At 40.4% G+C, this 24,849-nt stretch overlaps 2 protein-coding genes across 3 annotated transcripts in view; one reads left to right on the top strand and one right to left on the bottom strand.

The window, feature by feature from the left end:
* Positions 1 to 24,167, top strand: part of ADAMTS18 (ADAM metallopeptidase with thrombospondin type 1 motif 18) — a 125,151-nt gene extending 100,984 nt beyond the window's left edge. For both annotated transcript variants that reach the window (XM_070613921.1, XM_070613919.1), the window contains 7 exons: positions 6,421 to 6,562; positions 8,774 to 8,900; positions 12,257 to 12,461; positions 15,247 to 15,432; positions 17,659 to 17,871; positions 19,688 to 19,835; positions 22,193 to 24,167. In XM_070613921.1, the coding sequence (XP_070470022.1) occupies positions 6,421 to 6,562; positions 8,774 to 8,900; positions 12,257 to 12,461; positions 15,247 to 15,432; positions 17,659 to 17,871; positions 19,688 to 19,835; positions 22,193 to 22,308 (1,137 nt within the window). In that variant the 3' untranslated portion in view covers positions 22,309 to 24,167. The remainder of the gene's footprint in view (positions 1 to 6,420; positions 6,563 to 8,773; positions 8,901 to 12,256; positions 12,462 to 15,246; positions 15,433 to 17,658; positions 17,872 to 19,687; positions 19,836 to 22,192) is intronic.
* The window catches only part of SYCE1L (synaptonemal complex central element protein 1 like), a 120,441-nt gene that overhangs the window by 22,371 nt on the left and 73,221 nt on the right, over positions 1 to 24,849 (bottom strand). The gene's annotated exons all lie outside the window — the stretch shown is intronic.

Raw genomic sequence — 24,849 nt, 5'->3', positions numbered from 1 at the left:
AATGATGAAACAAATACAAAGTTAGTTGAAAGCATTTATAGCTTTGATATTAAAAATTAAAAGTGGGAGCAAAAGAAAGAAAGCTTTTCCCCCAAGATTACTCAGTGTGTCCTTTGTTTTAACTTGGTGTGCCCCAAGTAAAAACTGCATCCCCCTCCTTCAGAGGGCAGTTGGTAGAGTCCAACCCTGTCTGTGGTTTTCCAACTTAAGAAGCTGTAAATTTTATAACTCTGCACCCTGCGGTCAAAGCTGCTGAGTGTTGTGTCTGAAGTCAGGTGGTTCGTGTGTTCAAGGTAGACATTAAGCAGTTCTACTGAGGACCTGGAAGCATTTAAGGACGTTGCTTGCCAGCTGTAAATTAGAGACCCAATGCCAGTTGGCTGGAAAATTCTCTGGACTAAGTCCAATTAGGTAGACTGAATCACTGGCGGTCTTTGCAAATTTGTACGTTTAACAGCTCGGCTGTACAGTCTGACGTGCAGCGCGGGGTGGTTCAGAGCAGGCGTGTTACGATGTTATGCCGCGGTTGGGGGCGGGGGAGGGATGTGGCACCCCCATGACCTGTAGGGCGTTTGTCTTCTCCACTAGTGCTGAAAAAAGTTACCGATTGCTCTTAACAAAGTCACTGAAAGTGTTTTAAGATAGACCTGAATGATGGGAATTATCATTTTCAAATTGGGTATTGTCCCAGACGTGTTCCTCAGCGTTCACAGAGGCAGTTAGAATCTTAGCTATGTGGTTATCACACATCATCCCAGGATGCTCCTGCTTCCCAGCTCCGGTGGGAACAGACTGTGCTCGAGATGATGGTCATGGTCGAACTGAGGTACGTAGGTAGAAACAAGCCCAGAAAATTGGGGGCTACAGTCTCTATCTAGGAAGAGCGAACAAAGTCTTATTAGACTACAGGGTCATTTAAAATTGGGGAAATTTTAAGTTGTGTCTTAAAACAGAAGCAGGTGAGGAAACCTCAAGCTCACAGCTGGGCAGGGTTGGCTTCTGCGAAGTCACACAGGACCGCATGCTCAGAAGGGCCCTATGTTTGGTTTAACGCTCTGCTGTCTCCAGCTTGAAATTCTTCATTTTTTTTAAACAAGAGGCCTTGCATTTTTATTTTGTACTGGGCCCCACAAATTAGGTAGCCATTCCTGAAGGTAAGATATTTCTTTTGAACAAAGTCTACTCTTTTTGAGAACAGGGATGAAGGAGGGGCTGCCAGAGATTCTATTAGCCAGATGGATGGTTTATTTCCAGAGGATTGACTATTTGCCAGCATCAAACAGTAAGAGATGAGAATGACTGCTGTTTATTCTGTTCTTAGTCCCTTTTTCCCTCAATACAGGATAAAGAAAGGAACAGAGAATGCCTTAATTATCCTTGACAAGCAAATAAAATAATTGGCAGATACTCCTCTTTTAGATATTTGGCTTTGGTGTCTGTTTATTTAAATAATTACTATTTTTAAGAGGGCCTTGTGAGCTGATGTTAAAATAAATTCTTAAGTCAGCTTTCTGCTGGTTTATACAAATATTGTCTTTTAGGCTACGTGATTACACATACAACTCTGCATGTGAATTTATAGCTCCATAGACATTATAGTCAAGCATTGAGTCATTTAATTTTTTAAAGTTGAGAGTCATTCATTTATACATCCACTGAATGCATTAATATGTTCAACAAACAAAATAGGAACAATATGTCCTATATGCCATTGGCTATAAAAATATAATAGTAATACAACAATAACCAGCTACTATGTATCTTATGAGTTAGTAATTTAAAGTTGCATAATGCTGTGAACATTTACAGTAAATCGTATAAGTTATTTCTCTTCTTGCCTTGGCTGGATAAGTAAACATCTTATTACTTTGATAATATGAATGGATTAGTCGCCGTCTTGCTATTAACTATTCTATTTACTGCTGTTCTTACTTTGAGCTCAAGAATTTTTTCAGAGGATCTTTACATATTTTTGTTTCAACTATGAAGGAAGGGAGGTGGAAAACTCAATATAAAAGTTTGTCCCTTTTGGGGGAATAGAAATCCTCCAAGAAGGCAAATTCTCTTTTGTTGTTTTATGGGTTCTCTGCTGAAATCATCACCACGATACTTTATTAATTAAGTGACAGGTGCAAAGCTTCTTTAGGGTCATAGGATTCTTCTCTCCCAATTTCACAGAAATTTTTCCCGATTTCCCCTTGCAGGTTGTATGGCACTTTGTTTTTAACCTCTTAAGTAACTGTCATGTGTTATTTTTATGTGTGGACCTGTCTCATCTCCTCCTCTAGAGAATATGGCTTCTTCCCATCCCTGGAGACCATGATCATGGAAATCAGAAGACAGGATGGGAGCTTAGACAGCAAAGCAGCAATAGTAACACAAGTTGAGATGTAGTCAGATTTGAGGTATATTGAAAGTGAAGATAATACCACTTCCTGATCAGTTCGATGTGGGGTGTGAGAAAAACAAAGGAGATCAGGGTGCTCCAACTGTTTATTTTGGCCTAAACAATTGGAAGGGTTGGGTTGCCATTTTATGAGATTGGGATGAACAGCCCTTCAGGGGACAGGAAAGAAAACCACAAGTTCACTGTTGGACCTTGATATACCTTTTAAACGTTAAAGTAGAGATCCCAGTAGGCAGTTGAATATGTGAATATGGAGGCCGGAGGATGGGTTTCATTGACAGCTGTGCTGTCCAATGGTAGCCACTAATTCACATGTGGTTATTTAAGTTTAGATTTAAATTAAATAGAAAGTATTACTCTTCAATCACACTAGTATACTAGTGCTCAATAGCCACATGTGGCTTGTGGCTACCATGTGGAACAACACAGAATTATAATAGGTTATCATCATTGCAGAAAGTTCTATTGGAAAGTGCTGGTGTAGAGTCATGAATTTTGGAATGGTCAGCATGTGGATTGCATTTAAAACCACAGGACTGGATGAGATCACCCAGAGGAGTGAATATAGATAAACAAAAGACGAGGTCAAGAGGTTTGAGGTCACTTTGACATTGAATAGTTAGGAGATACTGAGGATTCAGCAGAAGAGACTAGGAATGGAAGTCAGTGAGGCAGGAAAAGAACTGAGAGAATGGGTTTCAGGTGGTGAAAAAAGGAAGCAGGCATTGCAGTGCCGGTGATTGGTTGAGTAAGACAAGGCCCATCAACTATTGGCTGTAACAAGGTGCCCTTGAAAGAGCAGTTTGAGTGATGTGGTGTGAAGGGATGCTTGATAGAGAAGGATCGTGGGCAAATGAGGAGAGATGCAGAGACAGAGAGTAAAGGTAACTCTTAGAGAGATTTTTGCTATAAAGTGAAATAATGAGATGGGACATGAGCTAGAGAGATATGTGGAGATAATTGTTTTCTTAAGAGGAGAGATATAATAGTGTGTTCGGATGCTGATGGGAATGATCCAGTAGCCAGGGAAATTTCCATAAGGCTCAAGAGAGAGGGGTTAATTATAGTAATGATCTTAAGTCAGTGAGAGAAGATGGAATCTGGAGCATGGTGGAGAAGAATCTAGATTTAGAAAGGAGCCAAGATAGGGCATCCTGGCTAACAGAAGGGGAGGAGGAGTGTGTGGGTACAATGTAGAAACAGGTTTGACAAGGGGGAGCTTGTGTAAATTCTCTTCTTGATGGTAGCATTGATAATTTTTATGGCTAGCCTTACTGGAGGCCTGGGCAAACTTGACATATTGGTTGTTTCTGTTGGTTTCATAGTGATGCACTTTGATCTTCACAGTCTAATACAGTCTAATATTTTTTCTTAAATCCATCCTGCTGTTCACAGCAACATTTGAAAATATTTTAGAGTGAAACCACATGCTGTGTATGACTTAGGCTCTACAATCTGTCTAAAAGGTGAAAGTAGAATATATTTCAAATGCCCATCGAAAATTTGTTAAACCACTCTTAAATCACCAAAATGTTAAGTCCCTGAAACCCCAAAAGCAAGAACTAATGTGGTTTTTTATTTTCTTGCACTTCCTTTGGGAATCCCTTTCCCTATGGCAAAGAAGTCAGAATCTAATTTGAAAGAGGAAATGGGGTGGTCCTAGGAAGTAGAGATCAGTGAATGGATTTCTTTCTCTAGCGCACTTACACTTGATTTTGCCTCCCTTATGTGCATGTCATGACACAACTCCTCTGTGTTGTAACATCCTGCCTGGTGAGCCCTAGCTCACTGTAACTCTCATGCATTTCACCTATACTACACTGCCACATGTATACACGTGGTGCACGGCATTATTTTCTCCCCTGCAAGATCTGGGCATTTCTATTACACACAGAAAATAACAACCAAGAGTGTTACATTTGAGATACTACTTTAACTGAAGGAGGAATTGAGTTGAAATATCAGTGAGCATCAAGATTATCTTCTGAATGTAAAACTTCTCTCAAAATTCTGTTTTGATTGTCAATAAAACTCTAAAGTGTCTGTGTTTACTTAATATCGCCTGAAGACATTAACAGAAATGCTGCAAAAATCTCAAATAAGGAAAGCATGCTATTTATTCAAAATGTATAAAATGTTATAACATAATCGAACACATGATTCCAAGAACAGTTGTATGACATAGCTGAAGAAATAAGAAAAGCAAAGATTGGAAAGATCCTTAGAACTAAAAGACCCTTAGGACCTTGATTTTGAGAAAGTTTTCACTGATGACTAATGAGAATTTGGCATTTGTCCATTTTTTTTTCAGTGAGGAAGATTGGCCCTGAGCGAACATCAGTAACAATCTTCCTCTATTTTGTATGTAGGACGCCACCACAGCATGGCTTGATGAGTGGTGTATAGGTCCACACCCGGGATCTGCACCTGTGAACCCTGGGCCCCCAAAGCAGAGCGTACGAACTTAACCACTATGCCACCGGGTCAGCCCTGGCATTTGTCCATTTTAATGGTACTACTTGCCGTGTTTTGTGTTTTTGTTTTGGAGAGATTGAGGGTAATAAAGATATATCTACTAACATCTTGGTTATTTCTGGGAGGCACCAAGATTTGTTTTGTTGTCCACACTATGGAATCTCTAGAGTCAGCCATAATATTCCTGGAAACATTTAAGCTAATAGCAAAGTGGAAACCATTTTTTAGCATCCTAAGGAGTGGTCTGGTATAATGGAGGTCCTTGAACAGCTGCCATCCACCCAAGTTTAATTGAGGTGGGATGCCACCAGACAGAGATAGAGCCAGGCATCCCTATTTTTAACTGGAAATCTGCTTTGCTTCTTGAACATGAATGCCCAGTTCTGGTGGTAAAGAATTTTCCACAAGACTCATGGAGTGGGAGAGAACCAGCTATTTTATCCCTACTTTGAGCTTGAAAGAAAAAAAGAGAGGAGTAGTTAAGGAAAGAGAGCATCGAGAAGGGAGGCAAATAATGTTTGCCCACATCAGACACAAAGTGACACATTGCAGTGTTTGCCCACATTTTGTTAGAGGTCCTACATTTTATTTTAAGCTCATTCACTTGTCTTCTGTGTGATCCTGCACAAGTTTGTTCTTCTGAGTTTTTTCCAGTGAAAAAGGAGACAGCTACATTATAGAGTTGTTAGAGGCATGTTTTGAGATAATACGTAGAAAAAGCCCAGCAGGGTACCTGGCACTTGAGAAGTGCCAGTGAATTGATTGTTCTTATTTAAGTAGTCAGACTTTAAAGGATCAGATTTATCCTGAGTCTTTGCCCTTCTGAGGTTAAATCCATTCCAGTTTATATATTACCAATCCCTACTTCTGATCATATTTCTTTTTGTCTTCTCATCCTGGGACACAGTTAACAGACACATCCTCTTTGGGCAAATTCTCTGTGGAAATCCTAGTGGAAACCTGCTAGGAATCTAAAGTTGATGATAGGCAACTCCAAGAGGGGTATTCTAAGGATTTTGGAGTGCTTCCCTTGTGTCCAGCTTCTACTGGCACCCAGGAGAAGGATTATAAATTGTGGTCCAGGATACATCATACAAGCGTATATCTGTAGATTGAGTTGCAGCCATTATCTGTGGGGCATCACTGTGTGTTAGTATCACGCTAGGCTTTCAAGTTTAACGTGAAGGTTGAGACCTCATAATATTACCTTCTTTCTTTCAATATAAGGTTGAAAAAATATTTTTTATTTTACTCATGGGTATCTCTAGAGTTGAGGGTTGTGGGCTTATGACAAATGTCAAATCAGGTTTCCCTATTTACCATCTATCTAAATCACAGTTTTGATGATATGGAGGTACACATTCTAAAGCGTCATGGGAAAACTTTAAATCAACGTGAAACATACTTGAGAACAATGATGTGAACCAACTTTAAGGTCAAAATGTCATACAAATATGTTTAAAATGTTCAGCGAGATTTTTGGAATTCCAGAGTCTGACCTGTATCTTGATCTCTGATTTGTATCTTACACTCGCCAGATTCTGATGCAAGGCAAAAATCCAGGGATAGCTTGGAAGTATGCACTTCCCAAGGTCGTGAATGGAACTCAGCCAGCCTCAAAAAGACACATCCACGCCTGGAGTACAGTGCAGTCCGATTGCTCCGTCTCCTGTGGTGGAGGTAGTCAATTTCCTAATTCTGTCTTCCAAGTCTCTTATTAAAACAGGTTCTTTCACTCCAGGCCTTTTTGAATTGCATGGTTCAAATAAGCAACAAAAGAACTGTCCTTTATGGGAACCATCACTGTAAAAAGTAAATATTATTGTACTATTTGGGAATTTTCCTATGTAGGAAAGAACCAATTCTCATGAAACTCAAGTCAATCACAACAAAACTCAAAAGTTATACATCTGAAACTTATGGGGAAAAATATATATTTATTTATCAATATAAGGATATATGTCTATATGTTTATATATATTTTTTATTTCCAGCTTGCAGTTTAGTTTCTCCCTATCCTGACTTTTCTGTTGTTATAAACCTCCCACTGGGACTTAGAGAAGGTGGGGCCAAGACAAGTGAGAACACATGTAAGGTGAACTTAGGACGGTCCTCTGAAATGTAGGTATTGTGTCATTCCATCCCCTCGGGGATGAGGTCAGCAAAGTCTCTCTCGGTAGACAAGTGGATTAAATCTTGAGAAATCACCCTTAAAAGGAAGGAGGAACAACAGCCAACCTCTGGCGAGTAGAAGCAGGCATTTTACTTAGATCCAAAAATATCACCTATTTGTGTGTAAGTTAATCTTTGTCACACTTGTCACTTTGGGAAGAAGAATGAAAGTCCATAAATAGGTCCATGAAACCAGAGCATGAAGGTTGGTCAGCCATTTCCTCATTTTCAGAGCACCCTCAGCAAAATGGGGCATCTTAGAACCAAAGACAGGACAGAAATGTAGAAAATGAAGAAATTCTTATATCTGTAAGGCCTATTCTTCAGGAGCCTATGCTAATTAATAAAATATGAGGAAATACTTCTGTTTTAAAAAAATAATTAAAATGTATTGAAAATATATTCATTTTTATTGATAAACATTTTTAAGGCAATATGCTATAAGAAAAATAATCTCCCATAATTCTCTATCAGCAATAGTCAATGTCAATACTTTGTCTATGTCATTCTATTGTTTTCTTATGCAAACATAAAAACATGTTTGACATACTCAGACACTTGGCAAAGGTATCATTTTGCATTCTTTTTTTACAGAACAGAAACCATGCTATAGACATATCTTTACACTCTTTTTCACTAAGTCCTAGAGCATAAGCAGTTTTTCATATGTCAAATGTTCTTGGAGAGCATTTGTAATAACTTCCTGGTATTCCAGGGAGAGCCCAGTTTCTCGGGAAGGAGAGAGATTCTACCCATTTTCCATTCACAGGGAATAAACCCAACCAAGGGGAGGATGCTGGAGAAGTGCACTGTGGGATTGCCCTTGCCTTGATTCAGCAGTCCCTTCCCATGACTCACAGTCCATGGTGTGTACCAGGCGTCTGACGAGAAGAGTCCAAATGAATAAGTTGTCCAGCAGTAAACTCTTAACTTTAGGGAATCTCAGTGTGGTTTTGATAAGCGCCTCCTGAAAGCAAGCCTAGTTCAACCTAATCATTATAGCAGGAGTGACTTTTCATTGTTTCTCAGATTCCATTTTAAGGAAAAGTACCATGTAAATATAAATAAACACAATTGAAAGAGGAGGCAGCCTTCCTATTTGGGAAGCTGACAAATATAGTTATTCACAAAACAATGTATGCCTCTGATGAGAAGTCCTGAAACGAACATTGAAAGCAAGGCCAGTGGCGTGCCACTAAAATAGACAAACGACCAGAGTCCTAGCTGACAGGTATGAATACATATTCAGTGAGTTCAACTTTTTGTTTCTATATGCGTCATACTCTTATGGAAGTAGAAGATACTTCACGGAAAAGCAGAATCTTAGCATTTCTACACACACTTCACCAATGGCTTTTCTTTGAAGAACATTTTCCATTAGATGTGTACACCGTGAGTTAAAGCTTGTGGGATGTTGCCCTTTACAGCTGCTATGTTTGCAAAAGGTTGTATTTATCACTGTGTGGTTCTAGAACCCACAGCAGTCTTGAAAACTAAGAAGATACACGTTAAAATTATTAAAATATGAAAATTATCTCAGGGGAAAATGAGATTCAAATTAGTTGCAGATTTTATCAGAAGGAGGTGTTTTCACAAACTATATAGATGCTGTATCTTCAATAAAATATCAGAACCCTGGTAAATCGGAAGCTAAACTTGGAAACTAAATTGAATTGGTTATCTGTAATTTTCACTTTGTAACTTTTGATGTCTCGCTAGGTTACATAAGTGTAAAGGCTGTTTGCTTACGAGATCAGAATACTCAAGTCAATTCCTCATTCTGTAATGCAAGAACCAAGCCAGCAACTGAACCCAAAATATGCAATGCTTTCTCCTGCCCTGCCTAGTAAGTCATCTGGAAATGTCTTTCTGGTTAGATTTGTACTTGTCTGCCTGTATTGTTGATAGGAGATACTTAAAGCCACTGTCAGTGCTTCCAAGCAAAAGTAATTCAAAGACAGATAGAATGCCCGCCCCCCTACCCCCAAGGAAAAGTAATAGAAGAAAGAAGAAGATAGTTGAGGTTAAGATATATAACTTGAAAACTCAAATTTGCTGTAGACACTCATTTGACTCTGGCTTTGACTTTACTTTGGGATAAAAAGGCCTAAAGATGTCTTTTTTATTTTTTAACCTTTGCCTACAGACCCCTCTTCTCTGAACTAAACCAATCACAGATTTAAATAACACAGAATCCTGTATTAGTTAAATTTACATGTGGTTGTGTGCCTAACTTTTATATAGTCTTCCAAGAATTTAAAAATCATAATACTAAGCAGACCGTGAAACCCCAAATGCAAATTACACAGTAGCAAGACACAAAATAAAAAGAAAGGGGTAGAAGGCGAGTGGTCATCCACTTCTGATGAGGGTACAGTCTGGGGAGCTCAGTGGGTTCATTTTTGGATTGACTTTACTCACACTATTGTTTGAACCCTAATTTTGAGTAATCTTCCCAGCCAAACGGAGTCTCTTCTTGTGTGATTTATCTTCTGCCAAATGTATTTATATAAAATTGACAGAGTTTCTTCTAAAGCAATGTTGTCTTCACTAATGTTTCAGATCATCTTAATAAGTAGTGTTTGCTTTGTGGTGATGCAATTACATTGCACAATCCTTTTATATGCATACATATATTTTTTCCTTGTAAATAGTGTGTTTGTCATAATTGTTTGGGGCTTCAGCTCTCTGCCAATCCCCTATGCCCAATTGTCAACCTAGTTTTTCTCTTAGAATCTGGAACCAGCTGTATCCTGAACACAAAAAGGAGAAAGAAATTTGGAGGGCTTCCAGGGATTTTCCTCTTTTGCTAAGAAGTATCTGGTTCTAAGAAATATCCAGCGGCTGTAAGACGTGATTACCTGACAGTGTTATTGACCTTTATGGGGTAATCTCTCCTTTAGATGGGTGTGTGTGTGTACCTGTACATGGAGGGTTTGTCAGTACACGTAGGCTTGGATGGCAAGCTGATGTTTTCTTATTTTATGCCTCCTTACCATCATTGGTGATCTCTGCCAAGTGAACAAAGGGATCCCATTCATATGTACATCCACGAAAAGGAGGGGAGAGCTGAGGTCATGCCAAACTCCAGAACTTGCCTGAGGACTACATGTAGAAATGACATTCTGTGCAGTAACATGTTTACTGGCTATTTACACGCAGAACAGGCCCTTGTAATGACTCTTCACACTTGGATTGGTGCAATGGGCAGGATCTCTTGCTCCCTTCCTTCCCTGCGCTCTATTATTCATATCTCAGTATTTTCTGTTGAAATAATGGGGGCTTTCAGGATCTGTTCTTCCTGAGGGAGATACTAGAAATAAGGGCTTAGACTATTAAAGTTATAAGGACAAGGGAGTTCGTCTGATTTAACTCCATTATTTTCCCAAATAACAATCATGTCATATATCCTTATTGTATGCCAGCTCTGAGCTGAGAACTTGGATGTGGAGATGAATAGCTTGTAGTTCCTGCCATCAGTGAACCCACAACTGAATGGAAGAGATGGATGTGTAAAGAAATAATTAAGATGCAGGGAGATACATGCTATAAAGAGTTATGTATACAAAAGCAGTAAGGGAGAAAATGGACAGTGTAGGAGTCTGGGCTCTGAGGGAAGGGTTGAGACGGAATGCTGAGGTGGAAAGTGAGCCTGGGGCCCAAGTGCAGAGAGCCATGCATGTCATGCAAAAAGTCGAGGGCCAGCCCTGATGGCCCAGTGATTAACGTTCTGCATGCTCTACTTTGGTGGCCTGGATTCAGTTCCTGAGCGTGGAGTCATACCACTTGTCTGTTAGTGGCCACGCTGTGGTGGCAGCTCACATTAAAAAAAAAAAAGAAGATTGGCAACAGACATTAGCTCAGGGATAATCTCCCTTAGCAAGAAGAAAGTCTATCTGTGTTATGCTCTTTCTGGTAGTTTTACAAACTCATCCTATTTGCCACATAAGGGAAAGGAACTTGAATTTGGTAGACAAAAATGCCATCTTTATAGGCTAATGTTGAAACTAATAATTTCATAGTAACGTATATTTTCTTTGCATCTTGTTATAAGATGCAAATGATGGTATAAACATAAGAAATTATGTCATCTTTCTTTAAATAAGATAATATGGATTATGCAATGTTTTAGAATACATATAATCCTAGAACTCGTGCACTAAATTCTCCAGACTAAAGGTCTTTAACTTCACACATTAGACTTGTGAGGGACATTAAAGGAAAAATTATAGGACCAGGAGAGGTGATAGAAACACACAGGTGTAACAAACACATATTTGGTCTTAGTGATGTTTTATTTCTTAAGATGGTACTTAGACTATTTGTAAATCAAGGTCAATTTTAGACATTGCTGCTATGACCGAAGTGTATAATGATCATATCTGGTGGATCTTTTTTATGCTAGGTCTTCAAACCATAGAATTTCAATTAATCAAAAGTAGTTGTTGAAAAGGATTAATAGTTTTATTAGTAGTTGATCACCCTTCAATAAAACAAGTCTCAGATAACTGAAAAAAGTGATCTGGCAATCTTTAAATAAAGAACGCAACTTATATCTTTAACCCATCAGTAAATTTTAAGACTAACCAGAAAAGAAGTTGGAGGAGCTATTTAGAAATATTCTCTGAAAGATCTCTGAACGTGCCCCTCTTTCCTGCACATGCACGTATGTGCATGCTTGCGCACACACTTCTCTCTCTCATTGATCTCTCTTGAGTTAGTCTTATTATTGTACTTAGTATTAACTTCTATTGTGGCAATTATCTGAAAGTATTGTCTTTATTTGTTCACATATCCACCTCTTCACTGTCTTGTAGGCTCCTTAATGGAAAGAACATTGCTTCATTCATTTTTCCAGCCCTAATGCCTAGGAGAGTCCCTGGCACAGGGTAGGATCCCAATAAATTTGGCTGAATGGATAAATTGCTCAGATTTCCAAATGGCACAAGTTTCTTCCCCTGCAGAGGGCAGGAATGCATTTTTCCCCAGAACTGTGCGGTGATTAAATGTGATCCATACAACTGGACCACATTAGTGTAGGTTTCAACATCTATGAAAGAATAATTAGTAGGAATCACTCTTATTGGTTCTAAAATTGATCTAAGGCCTTCATCAAGTGGTTAATCTTTCACAGTAACTGCTTTGGACGTGGTGCTCCAAAGTCTCAGCTTCATTGGAAGTAATTTTGTTTTTCACTGAAAGTTGGAAGCCAGGCGAATGGAGTGTGTGCAGCAGATCATGTGCAGGGGGCCAGCAAAGCCGAAAGATCCAGTGTGTCCAGAAGAAGCCCTTCCAGAAGGAGGAAGCAGTGTTGCATTCTCTCTGCCCAGTGAGCACACCTACTCAGGTTCAAGTCTGCAACAACGACGCCTGCCCTCCAGAGTGGAGCCTTGGGCCCTGGTCTCAGGTGAGTGGGAAAGTCTTGGAGTCAGTGGTCTCGTTCCCCATGGAAAAAGAAGGTAGCAAAAATAGAGGTGGTGTCTTTGCTCCCCAAGGAGGGGTCTCAGCTGGATATCTTCATGGGAATGACACTGAGTTAATGTGATGGGGCATTTTTAATGAGCATTTCTAGTGATTCTTATGCAACCTGAAGTTTGGGAACCTCTGTATGACAGCTTAGACTCTTCCTTAGAGGTCCAGAAGTTAGAGTGAGGGGGCTATTTAGGCTAGACTGGTGAGCACAGCCAGACAGGATTTGAATGGTGGAGGATTGGCACACGAAACTGGCTACTGAATTCTCCAAAGCAGATGGAAAATAATACAAAGAGTGAGGCGTAGAAAGGAGATTTAACTCTTACTTCAATGGAAAGAGGTGGGGTTCAAAGAATACAGAGAGGAGTTGGGTATAAATTTTGCTATCGTCACAAACTCCCAGGGAAAGGTACAAAATTATAAAATTGGAAGAGGCATTGTGCTCCCTGTCATTCCCAACTCAGAGATTCTCAACTGGGGGTGAGTTTGCCCCCCAGGGGGCATTTGGCAATGTCTGGAGACATTTTTGATTGTCATAATGTGGAAGGATGGTGCTACTGGCTTCTAGTTAGTAGAGATAAACATCCTACAATGCACAGGACAGCTCCCCAAAATAAAGGATTATCTGGTCCAAAATGTGTCGAGGGTGAGAACTCGATGATAGCCCAGTCTCTGATAAACCATGCATGGCAAGCCAATTTTAGGGAATAATTTTAAAAAATGCAGGGCTTTCATCGCCCGAGCTATGAAGCCAGGTAGCAGCGCCTGGCCACGTTTCGGGCACATGATATCCTAGAGCATGTTGAATTTTCATAGGCTTAGCAAAGCACCACCACATCCCCGAGAGAGTTTAGAATAAGCCTTTTTTTTTAATGAGAGGATATTATGTGATTTTTTTAATGTTGCAACTATATCCGTTAGGGGTATAAGGATCTGAGAATGGGAAAGAATATCTTTGAGCATGCTTAGGTGTCCTTTAGAATAAGGGAGAGTGTTCATTTGTAGCAGAGGGTAAATCTAAGCAGTACATAGTGTTGAGGCTGGTCTTTTTCTTTGCAGTTAGGAGTTATAATTTACAAAAGGAGATTTCGAGACTATTCAGCCAAATATGAATGGAGCACAGAAAAAGGAAATGAGGGACTGGGGAGGTTCAAATGGGACCTCCTGAAAAGCAGCTTACTCCAAATTTCACATGGAAATATTTTAAGAGAGTATTTTATTTCTTTTTCGTTTTTAATTTTCTCTTTTATTTCTTTATTTGACTACTAAAACGAAGTGTGTCCTTTTGAGAACTTGTTCATGGCTAATACGAAAGATGTCCTTCAGAATTTGTTACACAGCCTGTTCTTCCGTTAGGGACCATGTCTCTGGACACCTCTTGGAAAGCAATAAAAAAAATTCACCATTCTTAAAAAAAAAATGCAAACAGAAAATAAGAATTCTCTTGAATGAGGACTAACCATTTAGAAATTTTGAATGTGACTGAGTGACGCTGTGTTTCGTGGGCGTAACCATGGTCTGATATCAGACAGATCTGTCTGTCCATCTCTACTCCTTGACAGCTTTGATTGATCTTGATCAAGACACCTCAGCTCTCTGATTCTTAGATGCCTCTTCTGTAAGATGGGAAAATAGCAACTATCTCTTGGGGTGGTTAGAGGGTTGGGTGATACAGGCTCTGGTATATGCTAAAATTCATCATCACATGGAAGGCAGTATATACGTGTTCTCTGCTGTGGTTTGCTAATTATGATAATATCATCATCCTACCTCCATCTCCCTTAAGGATGTGAAGAATGAGAATTCACCTTGGTCCCCTGTGCAGGCTTGGAACTGAGCCCCAGATGTTAGCACACTGACAGAGCCCAGGCCAGAGGGGCCACATCTCCTATGGCTCCTCAGAGAGAAAGCAAAACTGTAAAGACCGGGGCAGGGCAGGGGGGACAACAGGACACGGACGCATCCCTTGAGGGCAAACCCCAGCCTGGAGCCAAAGTCTTCTAAGTGACTTTGGCAAGTTTTTCACAACTCTTCTGAGAGCAAGGAGATTTTTGCTGCCCTGTGTATTTCACAGAGTTCTTGTGAAGGTCAAGAAGATAAGAGCATGATTCAAGAAGTGATTCGCCCACCACGCAAAGGTATCCACCAACATTTGATGAGTGTTATGGACTTTTCCCCCATAGTTAGCACAATGCCCAGCCCAGAGATGGCACAGGTTAGGGGCAGGAACTGGACACCCGTAACCCATTTTGTTAATGTCACAGCCTGTTGCTATTATACATGTGCATATACTTCTGCTATAATTCTCCTTCTTAGAAGCACTAATAATTCTTTTTAGCCAAGTGCCCAGATAGACTCTGCCTTGTGCCAGAGAGAGACACATGGTTACACCAATGAATAGGCCACGGACCACTTTCCAAACTGTAATCATGAGTGCTATATATGAAAAGAAAACTTCTCCATTATGAATAAGACTTGTCTTCCGACCTGGGGCAACACAGCAGCCACTGGCCATTCAGAAGGTTGAAGGTGGCTGCGCATCTGCACTTAAGGCTCTGGATGGAGGAAGGGTTTCTCTTACTGGCTGCAAGGGATTTTGTTGGCATTTGGTTCTAATGCTTAAAAATAGTTTTGCCAATACTTCATTAACATATTTTCAGTATTCACCTGGAAGAAAATCATTTGAAACTAACATGCGGATTTTTTTTTTCTATCTCAAGTGTTCCAAGACCTGTGGGCGAGGGACGAGGAAACGAGAAATCCTGTGCAAAAGTTCTGCCGCAGCAGAGGACCTCCCTGAGAGCCTGTGCTCCAGCATCCCGAGACCAGAGTCCCAGGAGGGCTGTGTCCTAGGACGATGCCCCAAAAACAACCGGCTGCAGTGGATCGTCTCTTCGTGGAGTGAGGTATGAGTTGATATGTACTGCTTGGGTGTTTCTGAAATGCTCAGCTCACCCACCAACATCCAGATGCTGAAATCTCCTTTCTGTTCCACACACATCTGGTACATGTGTGTACACTTATCCATTCTTCTCTCCTGATTGCTTCATCAAACATTCACAAAGCACCCATTGCACTGATTGGGCCTGTGCCTGGGCAGTGGGGGTACAAAACTTCATAAAGCATTTGTATAGAAACATGGGTAAGGTGTGCAGAGTGCCTGGATGGGGGTCTGTAATTCCATGGGAGAGTGTGAGGTCCACCCAACCCTGACGTCAGGAAGAATCCTTGTCAGAAGAGACTTTCTAGGGAGCATGAGCCTGAAGGATGAGCAGGAATCAGGCCCAGGTGGGGTTCAGGGGAGGTTGTTCCAGACAAAGGGGGCATTTTAGAGGAGGGAAAGATGAGAGAATATAACACTCAGTCTGAAAGGAATGGGGGGAGGGGGTGGAAGCCGGGAATGTTATCAGGCACAGACAATGAGGGCCTCAAGTGACAGACTAGAAATATGTCCTATAAACATTGGGGAGCCAATTAAAATTTTAAATAAAGAAGCGGAACCATCAAGTTTTCCTTCTAGAGAAACGGAAACCGGTGTGAAGCAGGCAATCCCAGAGGCAGGAAAGGTGCTTGTGTGGATATTGCAGTAATTAAGATGAAAGACGAAAGTGTTTCAGGGATGGAGAGAAGGAATATCTTTGAGAGTTCTTAAAGAGGCCGTGTGGTGAGGGCTGGCCCTGTGGCCAAGTGGTTAAGTTCTCATACTCTGCTTCGGCGGCCCAGGGTTTCACCGGTTCAGATCCTGGGCACAGACATGGCACTGCTCATCAGGCTGTGTTGAGGTGGCATCCCACATGCCACAATTAGAAGGACCCACAACTACACAACACAAAAAAAAACACAACTATGTACTGGAGGGATTTGGGAAGAAAAAGAAAAAAAGAAAAAGAGGCCACGTGGTACCTCCAGGCATATGTGGGAGTAGGGCAGAAGGAACACTAGAAGATGCCTCCTAGACTTCAGGCTTGGGAAACTCAGTTTAGTTCACAGACATAAACAACAGGAGAAAAGGAGCCCATCCTGAAGTACACATCAGTAACATGTGAGACGAGGTCTCTGCTCTTAAGGAGTTCACGGTCTGGTGAGGAAGACACCAAGAAAGAGAAAAGGTCAATAGTGCGGATGTTGAGGTCCGGTAGAGGAGAGCTTCCATCCCAACAGCCACTGATGGATCTTTTCCATCAATGCCCTTTCCTTCTATCTAAATGATAAGTGTATAGCACGTCCATCTCCTCCTCACCCATTTTTTTAAGAGACGTTGTACCCTAATGGCTAAAACTTGGGCTTGAATCAGAATTACCCTATTGGAATGCAGCCTTCAGTATTTACTCAGGGGGTGACCTTGGGCTCACCACTTAACAGGGCTAAGCCTCACTTTCCTCATCTGTACAATGGAGGGGTTGTAAGGATGAAGCTTAGTGTCATCGTTATATTTACGAGTTACACTCTTGCCAATTCTTACTGATTTATTCACTTTATCAAGGTCCCATACATCATCCCATAATACTGTTTAAAATACTTAAAACAGAAACAAGTTTTCTCATACTTATTTCATTAGCCTCCATCCTCCTTTGCCCTGCCCCCTTTTTTTCCTGTCATAACATAGCATCAGGTTATATTTCAGCCAAGGGAGAGGAAAGATAAAAACACAGGAGAATTATTTGTTACAGGTGGCTCTTCCCATGTAGCTGCTTCTAACCCTCATCTCTGTGCCTGCCTCCTTGGCACAGACTCTTGACGACTCAGGGAGGCCTCAGGTAGACCTGGATATCCAAATAAACACTACACAGAGACCCTCATCTCATCCTCTGCCAACCTTGTCTTTCTCTCGGACTTCGTCTTACTAACATCCATGTGGCGTCTTGTGGTCCCTGTTGGACAGTGCCTCATGGTGATAATGAGCTCTGTGACTTTGGGAAAGTCATTCAAATTCTCTGGCCTCTGGTTCCTCATCTATCGCATGAGGGCCTCGGTTGCTGTACCTTTAGGATCCTTGTGTACATGTGGTTGACTTGCCTTCATCCCATCTCTCTAATTTCACATGGATGGTGTGTCCTTATGTCAGAACACATCTGCTCAGCAGACTTGACTGGGGAGCTCTGCACACTTACACCTTCTTTCCTGGCTCCTAGTGTTCTGTGACCTGTGGTTTGGGTGTGAGGAAGAGGGAAATGAAATGCAGCGAGAAAGCCTTCCAGGGAAAGCTGATAACATTCCCAGAGCGAAGATGCCGCAATATTAAGAAACCAGACCTGAACTTGGAAGAAACCTGCAACCAAGGGGCTTGCCCAGCCCGTCCAGTGTACAATATGGCAGCTGGATGGTATTCATCGCCATGGCAACAGGTGAGAGCTCATGGATTTAGGAGGTTTATGTTTAAGTGATATTCAAAAAAAGGAGGCAGTCCATCCACTGCTGCTGTTAGACACCCATCCAAACATAACAAACAAAGAGCTCAAGTTCTGGAGGCAGAATGGCTTGAGTTCTTGGGCCAGCTCCACCACCTGTGTAACCCTGGGCAGGTTACATAATCTGTGAGCCAGTCTTTACATTTAGAAAATAATATCGTGAAAATTTTTTTCACCACTAGAGTCTTCTCTGTTTTGGGAATGCTGCTCACAGTCTTGACTCATTTGGTTCTTGTGTTTCTGAATAATATAATAGCTAACATTTGTCACACCATTACTATGCACTATGCAGTATGTCCTCAGGAACCCCAAACTGTGTTTCGGTCCTTGCAGAATTCCAACCAACAGATGTTGCATAGCTCTTCAAAGAACCCACTGGCTTGAGAGGTGCTGCCCACCCAACCATTTAACACAGGGGCCAGGTGGAGGTGTGTGTGAGCACAGATGTATGTCTATATGTGTGTTTATATATACATGTGTGCATGCATTTGTATATATGTGTGCATGGGTAAGTACACATACAAATATGCATATGTTTGTGTGTCTGGGAGGATCTGGGAACTAAAACATGAAGGAAAGGAAAGGAAATTAACATCATTGTGTCTCTCTGGCTGGACACTGTGCTAGGTGCTATGCATATTGCTATGGATTTCTTTTTTACAAGATAATTTAGATCAGGGATCAGCAAACAATTGCCAGCAGGCCAAATCTGCTCCCTCAACTCCTGCCTGTTTTTTGTAAATAAAGTTTTATTAGAACACAGCTACGCTCATTTGTGTATTGTCGATGGCTGCTTTAGTGCTACAAAGGGAGAGTCGAGTAGTTGCAACCCAAAGCCTGAAATATTTCTATCTTGCCCTTTACAGAAAAGCTTGCCACCTCTTAGTTTAAATGATTTGATGACAGTCATATATTTGAATGTTGAGTTAATTCCAAAACTCGTACTCTTTCTAACCTAATATATTTTTTCCTCCCAAATATCAGTCCATATAGTGATGCTTGTCCAAGATGAAGTCTTCACCTATCTGCAATAAGGATAGTGAATTTTTTAAAGCAAATCAAAATAAAGGGCTGCTTTTTCCCTGCTAATATTTTCTTGTTTTTTCTTTTGTTATGAAGTAACAATATTAACAATATTAAGTCTTCATAGTGTGTCTGGAAAAAATAAGTTGATAGTCCTTGCTAGTCATCTGTTTTTGTTTGTTTTAATTTTGATTGGACAGTGAAATCCTTGACTTCTAGGAAGCACCATATCCACCAAGCTAACTCAGAACTTGGCTGGGCAGCAAGGGCATAATTCCAAAGCTGTCTCAGGATATCATTTCTTTTGCTCTCCTAGTTTTGAACTGTCCCGTCCACTATTGCATCTGTAGAGATTATCTGCAATTCTTTAAAGACCGTGATTAATGGCCAAGATGTGTCTGTATTTGTCTCTGCATTCTTACGGCAGCTTCTGTATTTCTGGAAGCTTTCTTCTTTATGAGTCACTTAACAGAGAGAGAGACACTCTTCAGCGAAATAGATAGCATTTGCCTAGGCCCCTTCTAATCAGATCAAATGGCTCCCATGTGTCAGAAGAGATTCTGTGGACCGTGAGCACATGGACCTAGCTCTGGACAATCACTGTTTTATTGACAGGTGTCTTGGTAATGTCATGAAGCATGGGGATTCCTTCTATTTGATGTCACTGACATCAGAAAGGACACCATCCAGCTGAGTGTTTCTCATTCCTTCCATTTTCCCTCTTCTGCAGTGCACGGTGACCTGTGGAGGAGGGGTCCAGACCCGATCGGTCCACTGTGTTCAGCAGGGCCGGCCCTCCTCAAGTTGTCTGCCCCATCAGAAACCTCCAGTGCTACGAGCCTGTAATACAAACTTTTGTCCAGCTCCTGAAAAGAGAGGTAAAGGGCCCCACACTCCCGTCACTTTTACTGGTCTTCAGAGAATTTTTCAAAAATGCACTATACTTAGTTGTGCAACTTGTACATTGCATCACTCTAGGCACTGCCATTCACATCAAAGTCGATGTGAATGGCACCCCTTGGAGGTGTGCAAGGCACAATCTGGGACAGTGCTGCTCCGAGTGATCTTATTTGCACACTTTTGCATGGAACATTTAATTCTATGGTAAGGCTTTTTTAGCCATTAATTCTTACTTTGAAAGGGGGAAATGGTAATCTTCCAAGTCCATTTTTTTACACTAAATTTTAGTTGAACAAATGAAAAAGTGATCACCGTCTGCTAGAGATTATGCTAATCAGCGGGAATGCATGAGTGAATGAGAATTGCCCTCAAGGAGAGCACATTTTAATTGAGGAGACAGATCAATTACAGTCAATTACAGTGAATAGGTAATATCCTAGGACTACGCCTTACGTGTTTTCTTAGTCCAAGTCAGTTCAGATGAAGTACAGTGAGTGCTGACGGAAAATCACGAAATTCAATTATCTGAATGAACTATACCATTCCTTAGTAGTGTAACTTATTCTAAAGTAATCTAACGAACACCATGACCTATTTTTTCAGCCTAATCAGATTTCCTTGTGCTAAAGAGTCATTTTCCATAATGTACCTGCTGAGTTTTCTTTTTATCCAATCACAGCTTTTTCAAGACTGTCCAGTTTCTTCTGCCACGTTTTCCAATGTGTAGTAAATCAGATCTGGGATTGTTACTCACTTGCTCTCCCCTGTCCATTATCACTTCCTATCTCTAAATTGTCGTTGATCTACTTCTTCAAGACTTAGCTCCAGGCTCTGGGCATCGATTTTCCCTCCTCTCTGCTTTCTCTCCTATCTTATCTGAGCCTTGCGCTAGACCAGAAAACTAGATATAGAGCGGTTTGTCAGAGCCAGATCACCTCTAGGCGATGCTGGAATTCTATAAACCTGCAGCCGTCTTCAGCAGAAAGCTTCTGGGAGAAGAAACACACATTTTGAGCAAGTGGTCATGTTCTCCCAAACCATGTCCTTCCTTCACTATCAGTAATTTCAGATTTCTACCCTGTAGTCACATGGCCACAGATGAACCCACATATACAAAGACTGAAGGAACCAGATCCTAGGGCCTTGTCAGTCATTGTAAGAAGTATACCTTTCACTCTGGGTAGATGGGAGCTAATGGGAGACTTTGGGGCAGAGACGTGATGTGAACTGGCTTATAATTTAAAAGAATCACTGGGACTACTATGAAATGGGATGTGTGTATAAAAGGGAAATAGAGGCAGAAGAACCAAAGCTTGAAGAAGGAAATGTGGTAGTTTTGAATCATGGAAAGATAGGATCCAAATTGGGAGCAGCAGGAAAGCAGCAGGAGAGCTGTGAGCCTTGTATGTCATGAGCAGAGGCACAGCGGAGAGCCACTGAAGGTTGCATTCAGAAGGGACGCGACTGGGAGCCCATGAGCAGTGGGTGATTTGGGGTGAATTGAGGGTAAAGTCAACTTAAGGCTGACATAGAGGAAGGGGAAAACAATTCCAGCTAGGAATGGGAATACTTATCCATGTATAGGGTAGACTCTAAATACCGTTGAATCGAAAACACTGAGGATCCAGTAAAACGACGGGGCCCCACCTCCTAAATGTGCATTTAAGTTTACATAAAGATGATTTTACATACAATTTCGTGTGCATTCTGTGTTGCCTGAGGCCCTTCTGGGTAAGAATCTCAGATGTACAATGTTCTGCTTCTAATAGATAATCACATCTGTTATCTTATTTAAACAACTAAAGAAGTTAGAAAGGACTGGCGCTGACTTAAATTCACTTATTTACAAATTGGCTATGAGGAGAGTTGCAGCTGGGCCTTAAATGCAGGTGTCCTGATTCCAAGTAGATTAGGAGTAATGTGTGTGGACCAGCAGCATCAGCATCCCCTGGATGCTTGTTAGAAATATAAATCTCAGTCCTCACCCTACACCCTCTGAAGCAGAACCAGTGGTTTAACAACATCCTTCGGGGGGTTCCTTTTGCATTCCTTTAGATGCAAAATGGTAGCTCCCACGCTATTTGGGGGAGGGTCTGACTACCCTCTAGCTACATATGACTTTTTTTTTAACATCCATTTTTCCCCCCACCTGTTTAAAAGTCCCTCAAGGTGTCTTAAATCCTGCAGCCTCCTACCAAGGTCCTAATGTATAATGGAGGAACCACTCAGAGGCACAAGGCAGGTTGACCCAACATCTTTGTTCTGTAGGCCCTCACTTTAAAAAAAAGGCTAAGAACATTTTCCTAACATGCTTAAATGTATTTTCTCATTTCAGAGGATCCATCCTGTGTAGATTTCTTCAGCTGGTGTCATCTAGTTCCTCAACATGGTGTCTGCAACCACAAATTTTATGGTAAACAGTGCTGCAAGTCATGCACAAGGAAGAGCTGATCTTGGTGGCTTCCCCAACACAGCAGGGCCGTGTTTCAGGGCTTTTCAACCTCTAGAGAGACCAGCTGCCTTCCAGAACAAAAGCTGAACACTGCAAAACCACTTGTGAGCTGCCGTGTTCAAGGAGCCAGCTCTGAAGACCAGACTGACTTATTCAGTTCCCCAAAGCACATGGTACTCTGAAGCACTTGAAAATGGGAAGCGATGACATATCTGACTTAACAAAAAAACAAAAACAGAACAACTTTCATTTGCACTGTTACACGAAAGAAGTGATGAATCACACTGAGATACGTCAAATTTTAATTTTGACAAAGCAAGAGTCTTGTCAACTTTGGGACAGATCCCCCTTTGAACTTCAAAGGGTTCCATGACAAAGACATCTGTTTTGAAAAGTTCCTTTAGGACTTCAGGTCAAAGGCTGAGACTTGGAGCAATCACATCTGGATGGAACACGTTGCCTAACTGTTACTTGGAGCTCACAGTTTGAACTGTGGACACCCTAAACCAGGAGTTCTACGAGAAACCAAATGGTGCTCATGATTGTGCTTGCTGCTGGACTAGCAAGCTTCATGTTATGTTTATTTAGTGTGCGTGTGTTGTTTTTATTATTTTGTTTAAAGTATATTCTGCTTATAGAGAGTCTCCAAGACTAAAATTCACGACTTGAAAAGTGTTCCAAGGAATATTCTGAAAACAGGACAACATGGACTATTTAAAATCTCCATTTAACTGAAATTCACTTTCTGGAAAAAACACACCAAACTCATACGAAAGGCAAATATTGGCACACTACACATTATATCAACCTCGTAACTTTTGGTGCTAGCTGAATAAGCACACGGGAGCCTTGATTCTGCTCTTTGGGAATCAGAATTGGTGAGATGTTCATTTCTGGTAAAAATCTAGGAGGAGCTAAATAGCAGAAAGCAGTGCTTTGAAGGAGAGGAGACCATCATTTATAAGGCTCCCTACATATTATCAGAGCTGCTTGGGAAATTAAAGGCCACTTGTGGTTTTTTCCTACCAACTTATGTGTTTAAATTTGCCTTAGGATTAAGTTAACAAGAAAAAAGTCCTAGTGGCAATAGAAAAATCCATCTGTCTTCTTGCTAGGTTGATATTAATAAGTCATAATATGCCAAGATCCTTCAATGAATAAGAGTATTTTATAATTTTTCAGATGATATTTTCAGTCTTCAGAAGCCAACTGTTGGTATGTACTAATGATCTTAAAATTGTTCTCAATTGGAAAAACACCACACTATTTTGCCAAAACCGAAGTAACTTAACAAGACTGTGTCATTCTATAATTTTTTGAGATGTGGTTAAAAAGGGCATATTTATATAATTCTACTCTATTCCTCAATTTCTTTGATGAATGTAACCCGATTTTACTGCTTTAAAAAGTCTCAATTCAAACAGGGATTTGCCAGTTCAGCACAAACAACTGGACAGTGGTTTGTTAAATTTAGAGCATCTTTTGTTCCTGTTCTAATTAAAATCATGCATCCTTGAATCTCAGAGAAATAATGATTAGAATATTTTCTTAATCTGTGTGGCTTGGCCTAGAGTAGTGGCCATTTTATCATCAGAAGAAAATAGTTACATATCACCACCCTCTTGCCCTCTGAAAAATTGCAAGTTACTTGTTTCCTTATATAATTATCATTATTTTATGGAAAAATTAATTTATTAATTAATAGCCTATTATGTGTTCTCACTTGCTTCTCTGAGTAAGTGATATTAATTCTGAGGGAAAATGTTGAATAAAACCATGGGTTATAGAGAAAAGTCAAAATATATGTGTAATATTTAATTATTTTATAAGTTTTATAATAAAGTGCTCTGTTTCCTTATCTTTGAAGCTTGTTAAGTTCTTGAATAAATTAGAAGTCAGTCCTTTCCAAGGTGATTTAACTGTATAAATGTTAAGAATCTCAGAGTAATTTCTCAATGAAAAGTTGAGAAAAAGGTGCGGGGGGAGGGAGATAAGATACTCATTAATTAATGATTTTTCTTGTGTTTGAGAAAATCAGAAACCATCAATGCTGGGATGAAATAGATTACATTTACCATCTTATGAGATACTGAATTATTTTTTCTACTCTCATGGTCACATAAACATTTATTTATGGAAATCATCCAAGTTAGTAAGCATAAATGTGGTTTGTTTTTCATTCTTTTTCTATTTGAAAGACATTCTGATAAAATCTTTCTGCAAAAAGAAAGAGTGGAGGGGAAGGAAGGAGGGATGGAGGAAGAAAAAATAAATTAAAAAGCAATTGTTCTCAGCTTTTCCAAATTTCAACTCATCAGACCAGTGGAGAATAAAAACTATCTGGGCAAAGTAAGTCCAATTGACCTGAATATACAGTATTTCTCCCTGCATATGTGATTATACACATTCATATATAGGTATGTAGGTATATGTATATATGTGGATCATTTATGCATACATATCTTTAAAATATATTTGAGGATTTTTATATGAATTATTGCTATTTGGCAAACATAAATTATGGTCAAGAATGAAAAATG

This window comes from Equus przewalskii, chromosome 3, assembly GCF_037783145.1.
Source record: "Equus przewalskii isolate Varuska chromosome 3, EquPr2, whole genome shotgun sequence".
NCBI classification, from domain to species: domain Eukaryota; kingdom Metazoa; phylum Chordata; class Mammalia; order Perissodactyla; family Equidae; genus Equus; species Equus przewalskii.
Note: the sequence above shows the minus strand (reverse complement) of the source record. Positions and strands in the feature narration are given on the sequence as shown.